Source organism: Paroedura picta, chromosome 4 (assembly GCF_049243985.1).
Source record: "Paroedura picta isolate Pp20150507F chromosome 4, Ppicta_v3.0, whole genome shotgun sequence".
NCBI classification, from domain to species: domain Eukaryota; kingdom Metazoa; phylum Chordata; class Lepidosauria; order Squamata; family Gekkonidae; genus Paroedura; species Paroedura picta.
This window is the reverse complement of record NC_135372.1, coordinates 11,766,138-11,780,949: the sequence shown is the minus strand read 5'-3', so window position 1 is coordinate 11,780,949 and position 14,812 is coordinate 11,766,138. Positions and strand designations below refer to the sequence as shown.

The window sequence follows — 14,812 nt, the reverse complement described above, 5'->3', positions numbered from 1 at the left end:
GCCTCTTATCTGCCAAGCCACATTTCATTCCCTGTTCCGCCCCTGCATGCAGCCAGCTGGGTGACCCTGGGGCAGTCACAGCCCTAATAAAGCTGTTCTGACCGAGCAGAGATATCAGGGCTCTCTCATCCTCACCCACCTCACAGGGTGTCTGTTGTGGGGAGAGGAAAGGGAAGGCAAATGTAATCCGCTTTGAGACTCCTTCGGGTAGAGAAAAACAGCATATAAGAACCAGATCTTCTTTTCCAAATGAGCATGCACAAACAACTTATTGGGGTTTAATGGTAAAAATATTTAGGTTAATACTGGGATTTTGATTTCTCTCAATAGCTGAGGAAAAATAAAATGCGATGAAATCTTTTTGTGGAAGCTGATCAACTTACACTAATCTCCTAGTCAGAGTTTCTTCAGCCGAACTATATAAAAGCTCCCAGGTGATAACAGCAGGTTCTTAGTTATTTTCTTATTTCAAATAATAAGGTACATCATCTTCTGTAGTAAAGCTGAATATGTTTCCTTACATACTAAAGAACAGTCAAACACAATCTTTAACAGGTACCTTTTCTCTGAGGTAAAAATCTGGTCTTTAGATATACACTTTCTTTTTCCTTTGTTCACATAAAGTTAACAATCTGGTTATTACATTGTTTCATTTGATATCCACAATACAGACATAGAGATTGCTTTTCATTTTCTGACGGATAAACCTGAACATGAACAAAGAGAGTCTCATTCAGTCTTTCAATCTCTCTCACTCACAACAGTCAAAAGCTGTAAAATGGGAGAGTCTGACCATGCATCATTTCAGCCTCAGAATGTGCACGCAAGGTTGCCAAGCAAGAATTCCAACACAACTTCTCATATCAAACAAAGTTTTTATACACTCCAAAAAGAGCTTCCTAAAATACACAAAAAATTCTACCAAAAATTACATCATAAATACATAATTTAGTACATGCAATATTGTCAAAGAAAATAAAGCTTATACCCAAGATAGTATTTTTTCTTAGAAAGACATTCTTACCATTCACAGCTTAGTCTACACCCATCCTTCAGGCTTCTGTGACTATCAAGCTTTTACTTCTTTAAGGCGTGCTAGGTCCCCAAGTATAAATTTAAAAGGCTGAAAGTGCTCCAGGAGTCTCATCAGAATATTCTTTTAGGGGTGGCAGTCTCAGCTGTGTTGTTAATACAAAGTGTCAATGAATCACAGAAAACAGTTCTTAGTCTGACAAGGAGTGCTTGCCCTCGGAGTCTCACGCCTTGAATAAATCTTTGTTGGTCTTAAAGGTGCTTAAAGGTTTCTCTTATTGAGAAAACAGCTTAATTCAAGATGGGTATTCAAACCAAAAGGATAGACTTGCCTCCTCTTAGAATTTTGTGAACATCTGCAAAACTGACAATGCTAAAGATCCTAAGAATCTGATTACCTGCTCCTTTGAATATACTTATATGTTAGAGTCTATTACCAATATTGTTTGGAAGCACTGGTATATTGTGGCCGATTGTTTGGCTGGACTGGTATATTGTGGCAGATGCTATCAATGGTCTCACTCTTAAAGACTGGTTCCTTCCGACAGGCCTCCACAAACACATCTCCACTCCTGCAAAGGGCTTTTGAAAGTGCTGAAGTAGTGTGCAAATATCCCTTAGAGATGGATTCTTCTCAAACCCAGATGTAATTTTATTAGATCATTTGATTTTTTTGCTACATGTTCAACTGAACGTGTTGTATGTGCAATCGTGTGTCCTTGTTCCCTGATTTATTTAGGGATGACAGAGCGCACAGTCCACGACTGGGTTTAGATGCCATTACCAGTTCATAAAACAGAACATACTGAGGAGGATCTAAGATTCTTTGTTCTGTTTTTATTTAAACCTCGTAAATATAATTATGCAGATGTCTTTATAAGAAAGATACTATCTTGGGTATAAGCTCTTCGACATTGTTGCATGTACTAAGTGATGTATTTGTGATCTCTTTTTTGGTAGCGACTTTTCGTGTATTTTGCAAAAGCTCTTTTTTGGAGGGTATGAAAAACTTTGTTTTATATGGTGAGTTGTTCCTGGTAAATCTGTTTCCAATGCATGTTCATTTGATTTGGTATTTTATGCTGTTGTTTTAATGTTTCTGTATGGCTTATAGAATTCTCAGTTGAGAAAAATCATACTGACAGAAACGATCGCCTTGGTTTTCCTGCGAGCACTTCAAGAAATCAGTGGAAGTAAAGTCTCTGGACAACTGCATTTGTTGAAATTATTCCAGCCATGATGTGCACAGGCATTTCTTCCAGGGGCCCGTGCCGACTCTCACCCAGGGGCCAGCCAGCTCCTCTGGAGAGGCAGGGAAAAGGGCAGGGAGCCCCAGATAGGCCTATGGTTGCCAGCTCCAGGTTGGGCAATTCCTGGAGATTTGGGGGTGGATCCGGGGGAGGGGGGAGTTCAGCAGGAGGCAAAGCCTGCCCTCCGATTTCTCGAGGGGGATCGGTTGCTGGAGCCTGGGCAGGAGCCGCGGCCCTCGGCGGGCTCCTCCTCCCTCTCCCGCCCGGGAGGTCTGGGGCGCCGCGAACAGTCCGGCGAGGGGCGTTTCCCGGCGCTCCTCCTCCTCCTCCTCCGCGGGCGAGGGCGGCGCAGGGCCCTGCTGCCGGGAAGAGGCGGCGCTGCCGCTGGGTGGGCAGCCTCCGGGACGGCGGAGGGGTCCGGACGCCCTTCTCCCGGGCTGGGCGGGAGCGAAGGGGCTCTGCGCCTCGGTGAGTCTCTCTCTCTCTCTGCAGAGCAGCAGCAGGTCGTACCCTGGGAAGCCACCTCCCGGCGGGAGGGCAGACGGGGGGGCTCTCTGCTCCGGGGGAGTGGAGGAATGCCCAGGCTGCATCCACCCCTGGCCCCGGGTCACGCGCTTTTGGGTTGCCAGGAGAATACCTGGAGAGTTGGGAAGGGGGAAAGCGGCCGTTTTCCTCCAGGGGAACTAATCATGATAAGGATGGGTGATCTCCAGATATCGCCTGGAGGTTGGCAAGCCCCAATACACGTTGGTGCGCATTTAGGCACAGTTCTCCAGTCCCTGCCTCCGCCTTCTGCCTCTCTCGGATGTTCAGCTCAAAGTTCGGAGGATGCTGCCCCCCCCCCCCCGGGCTTGACAAGCTGGTTTTACTGGGACAGAGATCAATTCCCCTGGAGAAAATTGCTGCTTTGGAGGGGGGCCTTCCTATTAGCATTATACTCCCGCCCCGAATCCTGCCCACCCCCAGCTCCACCCCCAAAGTCTTCTGCTGCTTCCCTCTCCAGAGCTGGCAACTGTCCTTCCAAGGCAGCGGAGGATCATCCTGCATCTTTGGGCTTCCAGGTTCTCAGGGAGGGAATCCCGAGGGGCACGAGAGCCCTCCCCCTGGCACCGGGAATGCTGTGGCTCCTGACCCTCGCTCTGCTCCTGCCGGCTTTCGCGGCTTCCTACAAAGACCCCGCAGGGCTCAAACAGGAGGAAGGTAGGAGGATGGGAAAGAAGACCCCACTTTGCTTCTGGGTGGGGAAGACGGGCGTTTGGGGAATGGTTGGGGGGGCAAGGTTTGGCCCGTATGTGCTAGCCTACCCCGAGACTGAGCACTTCCTTTCCTGGGGCAACTTGTGTTATGTTCTCAGGGAACATCTCAGCCTGCACTGTGTAGACTGTGTGAATGTTGTGTGATCCCAAGAGCAACCCCGATTCCGGCGCTGCCCTTTCCAGCTTTCAGTGGCGTGACACAGCTAGGATGGGTGCTGCCTTTAGGATTGCACCAGTGTGAATACGGGATCTCCATGCATGTGCCTTCCAGTGCATAATGGAGCCCCAGTGGAAACCACTCTCTCTCTCTCTCTCTCTCTCCAAGGGTCTGGTCAGAATGCACTATAGTCAATGGGGTAGCACCCCTGTTCATTAAAATCCCTGCATGTTCCCCACATGGGAGGAGTCTTCTGCAGTTCTCCTGTCGGGCCTACTGACACAACACCGGTGACAGGATTTTTAAATTGGGGATTTGAACAAGGAGGAGTTGTTTTTTATACCCTGTTTTTCACTACCCAAAGGAGACTCAAATTAGCTTATAATTGCCTTCCCTTCCTCTCCCCCACAACAGACACCCTGTGAGGCGGGGGGGGGGGAGGGGAGGCTGAGAGAGCTCTCAGAGAACTGCTCTGTGAAAACTGCCCTAAGAGAACTGTGACTGGCCCAAGGTCACCCAGCTGGCTGCATGTGGAGGAGGAATGGGGAATCAAATCCAGCACCACACCATGCCGGCTCTCATTTAATAGCATGGAGTTAATTAATTTATTCTATATATATTAAAATTTGTTAAATGTGATCTGCAAGTCACATCCTAACTGCCTCCCTGCCTCCTGGCTTAGGTCTCGTAGCCCGGCACTATGCCCCCCTCGGGCTGGCTGAAGTGGTCTTGGAGTGCCCGGCCCCCAAAGGGGTATCCGTGGTGGAATGGCGAGTGAACCGCACCGCAGGGCCCATTTGGGAAGCGTCCGTGAGAGAAGACGGCAGCCTGGCCCTGTGGAATGCCAGCCTGGCCCAGGAGGCAGAGTACAGTTGTCACGATCCAAGGACAGGACAGGTGCTGCGTAGAGTCTACCTGAAGCTGGGCCGTGAGTAGGAAAACGTGCATTTGGGATCAGGTCTCCGTCTCTCGCACCTCTCTGACTGGTCCTGTTTTTATCCTGCCCTTTTTCCAGGGACATGACTCTTGAGGCTTCCCGGGTGGCATGCCACAGTGGGCGACCTCCCGTCCCACCAGCTTTCCTGCCCACTCTTGCAGCAAGAATGTGATGTCTTGGACACGGCTATGTCACTTCTGGTTGCTGTGTCTCTGACACTCTAGGAATTTCCCCATTGTCTATGGTCTTTATCACAATCATTGGGGGACTTCCTAGAGTGGTGATCCTGGGTGATCACTCAGAAGTGACCCTGCCATGCACCTCTCCACCCTTCCAAAGCTCTCGTGGGTTGCCAGAGGAACCCAGTGGTTCTCCCATCTCCATCTAAACCTCACAACAACCCTGCGGTGTATCTGAGAGGGAGAAAGAGTTGTCATTTATTTTCATAGCAGGGCGGAGGGCTGCAGAGAGTCTCCGAGGTTGTCATCAGAGCTTGATAGCTGAGGAGCAGGGATAGGAAGCTCAGGGCAGCATCCAGTTAAGATGGGGTGGAAAATGTACAATAACTCAGGGTTCCCAACTGCTCTGGGGTGGAGCTGGGCAACACAATTTCCAGACAACCTTCCCAATACCTCCCCTTCCAGGGAGGAGGAGCTGTTCAAGCCAGGCAATGTCAGATCCAGTCCTGGACACAAAGAGCTGAAGAATAGTGGGAGGGGTACAGAAATCAGACGGAAATGTAAACTTCTATAGGTTGCAAAGGGTCCGGCAGAGGCCCAAATGGCCCACACTGAGTGACGCCTTCCCTTTGCCTTCTTTTCCCACAGGTCCCCCCGGGAAGCCTTCCATCTGGTGCTCTGCCTCCAGCTATGGTGGTGCTGTCAGTTGCACCTGGAAACTGGAAACGGAGACTCACCTGGACACCTCGTTCATCACTACGGTTCGGTACAGAAAAGGATCCAGCCCTTGATGCCCCTGGTCTCCCAGCCACACCCATCCTCTCTTTCCCTGCACCTATTGGTCTGCTGGTCATGCACCTGTTGATCCTGTCCTTTCTTCAAGGTGCTGGGGCGGAGGAAGGCATCCCCCCCCCCCCAGTATCACAAGAGTCCTTCAGGACTGAGTTTCCCAGGCCCTACTCTGGCCCTTGCACCCATCCACCAGATTGGCCCTCCTCCCATCATTCTCCTGCATGTGCCGATCAGGCAGGCAGCATTCAAGCCCCTCCCCCCCCCCAAAAAAAAAAGAAAATTCAACCGACCACCCGCTCTCCTTCCGCTCTCACATACGAAATGTTTAAACTGTCTCCTCTGCAACATTCAAATGGGGCATTCTCTGCCAGAGCACCTTGTGATGGCTGCAGGAAGAGAGAGCTTTCCAAGGGGATGAAATAGATGAATGGAGGATAAGTCTGTCAGTGGCTACCAGGCAAGGTGACTGAGGGGAACCTCCACATTCAGAGGCACTACATCAGGGGAAGGCCTCAGCCTCTGGGCCCTACTTTTTTCCCTCCAGAGGAATTTGTTGGCAACCGTGAGAGACATGATGCTAGACTGGATGGGCCACTGGTCTAACCCACCAGGGCTCTTATGTTCTTATCAAGGAAGGCCTTGGCCTCTCTGCCCCGTGGCTGGACCTCTGGGGGAACTGGCTGGCCCCTGTGTGTGAGGGGAGGCTGGACTGGATGGACCCTCCATGGTCTGACCCAGCAGGGCTCTTCTTATATTCTCATCAGGGAAGACCTCGGCCTCTCTGCCCTGTGGCTGGACCTCTGGGGGAACTGGCTGGCCCCTGTGTGAGACGGGAGGCTGGACTGGATGGACCCTCCCTGGTCTGGCCCAGCAGGGCTCTTCTTACATTCTTATCAGGGAAGGCCTCGGCCTCTCTGCCCTGTGGCTGGACCTGCAGAGGAACTGTCTGGCCCCTGTGTGAGACGGGAGGCTGGACTGGATGGATCATCCCTGGTCTGATCCAGCAGGGCTGTTCTGAGGTTCTTATGATATCACAGTCAAGAGAGAGACTTCCATCCGTTGGGAGTCTTCCCTCAGTACAACCATATCCCTTCTTTAAAGAATCCAAGTGTTGTGCTGTTCCCTTGCCCTCGTGTAATGACGGCACAGTGTGTCGTCCTCCCCCTGCTTCCTTCCTTCCTAGGCCAGCCGCAGGGTTCCCCCTGGGACCCAGCACCTTTCTTCTTCAGCACCGTGGACTGCATTCTGGGGAAACCATCAAAATTGTTCTTTCGTGGTTTTTAGTGCCACAAGACGTTCCGCAGCTCCTCCACACCCACCTGGTCCCAATCTTCTGAAGTCTCCTAAAAGGAAAAGGTCCCAAGCCACTTGGCTGGTTCCAAAACAGGACTGCTCTTGCAGACTGACCAAACCAGGGCCAGTGGCCCTTGGCAATGGCAGGCCTGGCCACAGAAATGTGCAAAGCAGATGAGGAGTCAGGCCTATAAAGGTAAAGGTAAAGATATCCCCTGTGCAAGCACCAGGTCATGCCTGACCCTTGGGGTGACGCCCTCTAGCGTTTTCATGGCAGACTCAATACGGGGTGGCTTGCCAGGGCCTTCCCCAGTCATTACCGTTTACCCCCCAGCAAGCAAGCTGGGTACTCATTTTACCGACCTCGGAAGGATGGAAGGCTGAGTCATCCTTGAGGCGGCTGCTGGGATTCAACTCCCAGCCTCATGGGCAGAGCTTCAGACTGCACGTCTGCTGCCTTACCACTCTGCGCCACAAGAGGCTCATAGCTATAAGTAATTACCTGCCTCCAGCAAAGTCATAAAATCATAGAATGATAGAGTTGGAAGGGACCTCCTGGGTCATCTAGTCCAACCCCTTGCGCTATGCGGGACACTCACATCCCATTCGTTCGTCTACTGCCACCCCTTTGCCTACAAAGAATCCCTGCACGTATGCATCATGAACCTGCTCCTGAGGAGATGCTGAGCTCCAGTCTCTTCGCGCCTTAGGCACGGCATGGGCATGGAGGAACAGGAGTGCCTGCGAGCAAGTTCAGGAGCTGATAGCTGCACCATCGCAGATGTGTCGCTCTTCTCAGTCGTCCCCTACATATTCAATGTGACAGCGGTGAACCCTCTGGGGACTAGGAGCGGCCTCTTCCCTTTCCTCATAAACCAGATCAGTGAGTATGTGCAGGATTGTGGCTTCCACCCTTCCCTCTTGCCATAGATAGCCTTTCCCTTTGGATTAGAGCAGGGGTAGTCAATCTGCGGCCCTCCAGATGTCCATGGACTACAATTCCCAGGAGCCCCCTGCCAGCATTCGCTGGCAGGGGGCTCCTGGGAATTGTAGTCCATGGACATCTGGAGGGCCGCAGTTTGACTACCCCTGGATTAGAGGAAGGGGGTGGTTTATTGTGAGGGCTGCCTGCTCTCTAAAGAAGTCACCCATCATCTCTCTGCTCAGGGCTCCAAGGTGATCCAAGTGAGCCAGTTTGGTGTAGTGGTTAGGAGTGCGGACTTCTAATCTGGCATGCCAGGTTCGATTCTGCGCTCCCCCACATGCAGCCAGCCTGGGTGACCTTGGGCTCGCCACAGCACTGATAAAGTTGTTCTGACCGGGCAGTGATATCAGCGCTCTCTCAGCCTCACCCACCCCACAGGGTGTCTGTTGTGGGGAGAGGAAAGGGAAGGCGACTGTAAGCCACTTTGAGCCTCCTTCGGGTAGGGAAAAGCGGCATATAAGAACCAACTCTTCTTCTTCTTCTTCAAGTGGGAAGTTTGCCCTCTGTCAGGGTATCACTGCATCTGGGATATGTTCCTTAGCCAACCGGAACAACCGCTTTACTGAGCCTGTGGGCTCCTTGGGAATTCTGGCACTGGGTGGTGGACATGGTCACAAAATGGCTGCCACAGGAGGTGGAGCCAGACACAAAATGGCTGCCACGACTTCCCTTCAGTCGCATAACATAGATCCTTCAGCTTCGCTAGCAACTGCTGCTAGCAAAAATCTCTACAGCCAATGAATTCTCCAGTGAGAGCCAGTTTGGTGTACTGGTTAGGAGTGCACACGTCTAATCTGGCATGCCGGGTTCGAATCTGCGCTCCCCCACATGCATCCAGCTGGGTGACCTTGGGCTCCCCACAGCACTGATAAAACTGTTTTGACTGGGCAGTGATATCAGGGCTCTCTCAGCCTCACCCACCCCACAGGGGAGAGGAAAGGGAAGGCGACTGTACGCCGCTTTGAGCCTCCTTTGGGTAGAGAAAAGCGGCATATAAGAACCAACTTTTCTTCTTCTTCAGCTTTGTACAACTGAGGGCTACCTTGTGTTTGATTACTGTTTCCATTGTGGGTTTTTGTCAGTCAGGCCGGATCCTCCGGAAGACCTGAAGGTTTCTGCGATCCCAGGAGTTAGTCGGAAGCTACGTTTGGACTGGAAGCCCCCCAGTTCCTGGCTGTTTCTTGAGTACTTCCCCCTCAAGTATGTGATCCGTTACTCGAGGGACGGGACCAACAGCAGCAAAATGGTGAGAGAGATCGGTTGGCCATCCTCCATAGATAGAGGGTCTCAAAGGCCACCTGCTGTTCTTACAGACGTACAGCAAGCTGTGCTGAAAAACTGCTCCTCTTGCTCCAAGCCCTGGCAAGGATCCGGGGCCAATGCGCTGACCAAATGACCGCTTGGGACATCCCAATGAAGGAAGGGTGCAGAGGTGCCCCTGGGGCTCAGCTGGCTTATGGCTGGGGTGATGGGGAAGGTGGCAACGGGCAGGGATGGAGCCTGTCATTGCTTTCCAGTCAAGGTCAAGGCAAACCCCTGAGACGCCAACTTGCTCCTGCAGCTGCAGGATCCACCCCTTGGAAGGTATACATCTGGCAGGGGGAAGGCACCTTCTGGACCCCTCAAAGGGTGGTGCTCAGTAGGGGCCGGGATGTAGCCAGGGGGAGAGCTGGCAGGTCACGGGGCAGAGCCCAGAGGGAAAGTTACTTCATTTCGGGTACCCGGCTCTTCCTGTCTGTCTTTCTCGACTTCTTTACCATCAAGAACCCCCTAAAACATTCTTCTGGCTTCGAGGAACCCTGGAAGTGGTACAATTGCGCAGAATGTGGTTGGGTAGCATAGGGCCCCTCCCCTTCCCACCAGGCCCAGCATTGGCCATTTCGCAGGGGGCGGATCACCATGACCATATATGGTCATATCACCAGATAAATGTTTAACCAATTTAAAAATATATATTAAAAGTCAATCAACTGCCACCCATTTGGAAGCCCCTCCTCCAGGGCCATGAAGAAATCCTAAAAGATAAAGGTAAAGGGATCCCCTGTGCAAGCACCGAGTCACGTCTGACCCTTGGGGTGACGTCCTCTAGTGTTTTCATGGCAGACTCAATACGGGGTGGTTTGCCAGTGCCTTCCCCAGTCATTACCGTCTACCCCCCAGCAAGCAAGCTGGGTACTCATTTTACCGACCTCGGAAGGATGGAAGGCTGAGTCAACCTTGAGCCGGCTTCTGGGATCGAACTCCCAACCTCATGGGCAGACAGCTTCAGACAGCATTTCTGCTGCCTTACCACTCTGCACCACAAGAGGCTCTTTAAATCCTAGGGATAGCAAGAAAACCCTGCTTGAGGAAGCCTGCTCTGCCCTCTCATTCTGACTTTCAGATTAGACGAGACTGCCAGAAAAGGCAGTCAAACAGCTGTCATGTTTATGGAAGTTCCTTTCGGGGCACAGAAAAGCTTCTGCTGAAAATGAAAGTAAAACTTAAACTTTCATAAAGCAGCCATTTCCAACTTTTTTTACTATGGAGAAACCCCCGAAACATTCTTCTGTCTCCGAGAAACCCCAGAAGGGGTGCAATCGTGCAGAACTTGGTTGGGAAGCCAAGCTGTGTACAGGCCCATCTGGGGCCCCTCCCCTTCCCACCTTCCCCTGGCCCATCATTGGCTGTTTTGGGAGGGGTGATCACGTGATAAATGTTTAACAAATTTAATAAATATCTTAAAAATCAATCCACTCCCAGTCATTTGGGAAACTCTTCTAAGGCTGTTTCATGAAACCCTGGTTGAGAAAGCCTGGCTTAGTGTGTGGCACTGCAAATCACTGGCCTTAAGAAGCACTAAGTAGTTGGTTTTTTCAGTGCCCCTCCCCTATTCCCTTTGTTCTGAGAAGGAAACCTCATCTAGAAACTGGCAAGAAGAGAGGAGAAGTTGTGCCTGTGGGAACTGTTCATCTGGCAACCCTAGCTGGTGGCTGGCTTTCTCCTGGTTGGTGGTGGGGAGGGGAGGAGATGATTGGCATCCCAGGTTCAGTCCCTGACATCCCTGTTTAAAGGGATCAGATACCAGGTGAAAAGATGGACCTTTCCCACAAATCTTGTCCTGAGGGCCATGCTGACCCTGAGAGATGAATGGGTTGACTCAGAATAGGGCAGGGCTAATGAATGCTGTCTGAGGCTCTGTTACCTCTTTCAGACCAGGTCTTCTGAGCAAAGCTCCTTCGTTCTGACTGGGATCCATCCAGGAGCCACGTACCATGTCCAAGTGGCTGCTAAAGACTACCTCGACAACGGCGAATACAGCGCCTGGAGTTCTGCAGCATCCGGAACAGCCTGGATACCAGGGTGATGTGTCTCAGAGCTTCCATGGCTGCCTGCTCTGCGGTTCTGTCCACACAAAGTCTGACCTGAGAAGATCCAAGATCAGTTTTCACAGTGAAACCGTTGTGCTTGTGGATCTGCTGAGGACCAGGCTTGAGGCCTGAGGCAGGTTCTCAACAGACCTATAATGGACCAATGCACCACTAGATCCCATCTGCCGGATTCTGACCAATAGCGTGCACTGGCGGGAAGATCCTTTGTCTGCATTGTGTATATATGTTGGGGTATCTTGGGAGGGGGGTAGCTCAGTTCATTCGCTGCTGTACCTTGTTGAGATCAGAGGACTTGATCTGGTCCAAGGTGGCCATGGCTTCCGTGGTTGCTGCGTCTGCTCACTTGGCAGCACGTTCAGTGGGACGGACGGTCCCTTCCCTGGAGGTTGGGCAACGAACGGAAGGAGATTTCAGCTGGTCGTTTTTCTCTCCTTGGTGGCAGGGCCCCGCACCAGAGATTCAGCAGGAGGGGATCACTTACCAGGGTTCCATAGCTAGCATCACAATCCCCTCCTTGTCACCAGTGTTAAATCCGTGGGTTCAGAGGAAGCCAGGACACTTGGAGTGGAAGGAACAGCTCTTTTACTGTGATCTCAACATGGTAGAGCAATTAATAAACTGAACTAACTCCGCCCCCCCCCAAACCTCAAGTATATACACAGTGCAGACAAAGGATCTTCCTGCCAATGTGTATCATTGGTCAGTTTCCAGGGTTGAACCAATTGGATCTTGCAGACGGGATCTAGCGGCACATTGGTCAATTACACACCTGCTCGGATCCTGCCTTCGACCTCAAGCTTGGTCCTCACAGATCCCCTAACACAACAAAAACTCTTCTTTCCATCTAACAAGCTTCTAGTCCTTTTGTTCCCAGGGTTACAGTTTTCTGCATGGGAAAGCAACATTCAGAATTCAGGGGCAAGTGCCATGTGTGGAACCTGTAGATTTAGCAGTATGTGTGTCATCTTTTACTGACTGCAGTAGAACTGCTTCAGCAGCTTTGAGTAAAAGTGCCTTGGCTTTGGCTGGCCTGAGCCGAAGGCTCACGATCTGCTTCCGCCTGGAACGGCTGCTTTTGGCGGCGGAAGCACACAACCTTCCCTCTGACCCATTCAGCCCCCAAGAAAGACAGATACAAATTCACGGCTGAAGCACAGTTTATTATTATAATTATTATTTTATTTTTTGTATTCCGCTCTTCCCTGGTTGGCTCTGGGTGGATCACATCAGGTTTTAAAACAATACAAATACTTGACATATATACCATATAAATAAAGCATTAAACCAATTATAAATTTAAGCTTAGGCTTTAAAAACATTTTAAAAGCTGCCTCTTCTTTACAAATTTGTTGTGCTACTTCAGAACAACACAGCTACCCGCTTAAATCTACATTTAGAATAGGTTGTCAACTGCCAAGGAGTTCCGACTTGAAGCTCATGGGTTCCTCAGGCAATCTACCTGAGGGGGGCTAGTCAGTGCTTGGAGGATTTATTTGGTCGGATGGGTTAGAATCATAGAATCATAAGAGTTGTAAGGGTCATCTAGTCCCACCCCCTGCATAATGCAGGAACTCACAACTACCTGCCTACCCATGGTGACCCCAATTTCATGCCAAAGTGATCCCTCCACCAAACATTTCCAGAATCCAGCCTGACCTGGAGGAAATTCATCTACCATCCCACAGTAGCAATTAGCTCACCAGTTGTTTGGAAGCAGTGGAGGCTTGGGTCAAGCAAAGCCACCTGACACTCAACCCCACAAAGACGGAGGTCCTGTGGCTCGGTAGGAATGGATTGGGAGAGTAAGCTGCCCAGGTGGTGTGCAACTGGAAGCTACACAAACCACTAGGAATTTGTAAGGTAAAGGTAAAGGTATCCCCTGTGCAAGCACTGGGTCATGTCTGACCCTTGGGGTGACGCCCTCCAGCGTTTTCATGGCAGACTCAATACGGGGTGGTTTGCCAGTGCCTTCCCCAGGCATTACCGGTTACCCCCCAGCAAGCTGGGTATTCATTTTACCGAGTCGACCTTGAGTCAGCTGCTGCAATCGAACTCCCAGCCTCATGGGCAGACCTTTCAGACTGCATGTCTGCTGCCTGCAATTTACTTAGTTTAATTTAATTGAACTCACAGTGGGACTTACTTCCAAGTAGGCACCCATACAATTGATCAGCAAACATATGTGCCATCAGATCATATCTTAGATCTTTTAAAAATATATATATTTCCTGTAAAACGAATCAGGCTGTTAAGGAGCACCTCGTTTATGTTTTAAAAGGATAATTTCTCACTGGAGTTAAAAAGCTCCATATATGCATTGAGGAATTTCATCTTCATCTGCTTTTTTGAAAAACCTAGAAATAATTCCCTGCATGAGTTGTTTCTGAAAAGAATATTTCCCTTCTTGGGAGAAAAGAACTCTATGATCAAAGCCATGCAATTCTTAGATTTAAAAACAAATGGGAGGAGAAGAAACATATGCCAGGCAAAGCAACTTCAGTGTCTCCTCCCAAGGATTAAAGGGTCTAGTATTGATGTTCCATCTCACATCTGTTCCCAGTTGGGCCTAACTGCTCAGGAGCTTTTTTGTTGTTTTCATGGCTAAAGCAGGGAATAATTACTTGAGAACAGAGAGCTTCAGAATGGGAGGGGGAGAGTCAGAGCACTGAGACAATTTTTCCAGAGGGTTCTAACAGGGACATGTTCTGATTTAGTATCATCGCATGGCCCAGGTAGGGAAAAAACTGTAATTGACCTACGAATGAGAGAGACTAATTTGGATGCCTAGAGACCATGGACTGCTGCAGCTGCATAGAAAGAACACTTGAGCCATGGACTGCAATTGCAAGAAATTGCAATTGCAATTAGACTCCTCAGAGAGCCCGCTTGACCTCAACCAGGGCCAGAGCTTTTTCCATTCTGGCCCCCACCTGGTGGAACGAGCTCCCAGAGGAGATCAGGGCCCTGACAGAACCTAAATAGTTCCACAGGGCCTGCAAAAGGGAACTCCTCTGCCAAGCATTTGTTTGAGGTGGATCAAACCACCGCTTCCAGTTGGCCCTCAAGCTCCCACCCTCTACGACCAACATTAATCAGTTTCCCACAGGGTCCAGTAAGAGTTGAGCTGAAGCTCTTAAAATTTCTATTTTATGTATCATTGTTATTATGATGTTAAATTATTATTGTTATAATATTACTGCTGTTACTGTTACCTGTTACCATGTGTTAATTGTATCCTCCCTGTTTTCTGTAAACCGCCCTGAGCCCTCGGGGAGGGTGGTATATAAAACAAACAAACAAATATTGTGCAACTAAATGCAGTCTTTAAGGTTTTAGGTAATAAGCTAGCTGATTTTTTCTGAGTTGCTTGTTTTAGATATTTGTGCTGTGACTAATATATATCAATTGTTTTTTATTCTTTTAATAAATTAAATATATATATTACAGAAGTCTGTTTATTTGCACATGCTTGCCTGAGGAACCCATGAGCTTCAAGTCGGAACTCCTTGGCAGTTGACAACCTATTCTAAATGTAGATTTAAGCGGGTAGCTGTGTTGTT

General features: G+C 50.0%; 1 protein-coding gene across 2 annotated transcripts; it reads left to right on the top strand.

Moving 5' to 3' along the window:
- Positions 1 to 2,543: 2,543 nt before the first annotated feature.
- Positions 2,544 to 14,701, top strand: EBI3 (Epstein-Barr virus induced 3). 2 transcript variants are annotated; one of them, XM_077331921.1, is made up of 7 exons: positions 2,544 to 2,750; positions 3,344 to 3,482; positions 4,378 to 4,623; positions 5,460 to 5,577; positions 7,607 to 7,779; positions 8,964 to 9,127; positions 11,075 to 14,701. In XM_077331921.1, the coding sequence occupies exons 2-7, from the start codon at positions 3,398 to 3,400 to the stop codon at positions 11,225 to 11,227; spliced, it is 939 nt and encodes a 312-aa protein (XP_077188036.1). In that variant the 5' UTR covers positions 2,544 to 2,750; positions 3,344 to 3,397; the 3' UTR covers positions 11,228 to 14,701. The 2 variants fall into 2 exon arrangements, with proteins under 2 accessions (XP_077188036.1, XP_077188035.1); XM_077331920.1 differs by having other exon boundaries at positions 2,545 to 2,750; positions 3,286 to 3,482.
- Positions 14,702 to 14,812: the final 111 nt, after the last annotated feature.

Coding starts and splice junctions, on each gene's coding strand:
- EBI3 (XM_077331921.1), top strand. CDS start 3,398: ATGCTGTGGCTCCTGACCCTCGCTCTGCTCCTGCCGGCTTTCGCGGCT. Junction 3,483..4,377: donor AGGGCTCAAACAGGAGGAAG/GTAGGAGGATGG, acceptor CTCCTGGCTTAG/GTCTCGTAGCCCGGCACTAT. Junction 7,780..8,963: donor TTTCCTCATAAACCAGATCA/GTGAGTATGTGC, acceptor GGTTTTTGTCAG/TCAGGCCGGATCCTCCGGAA.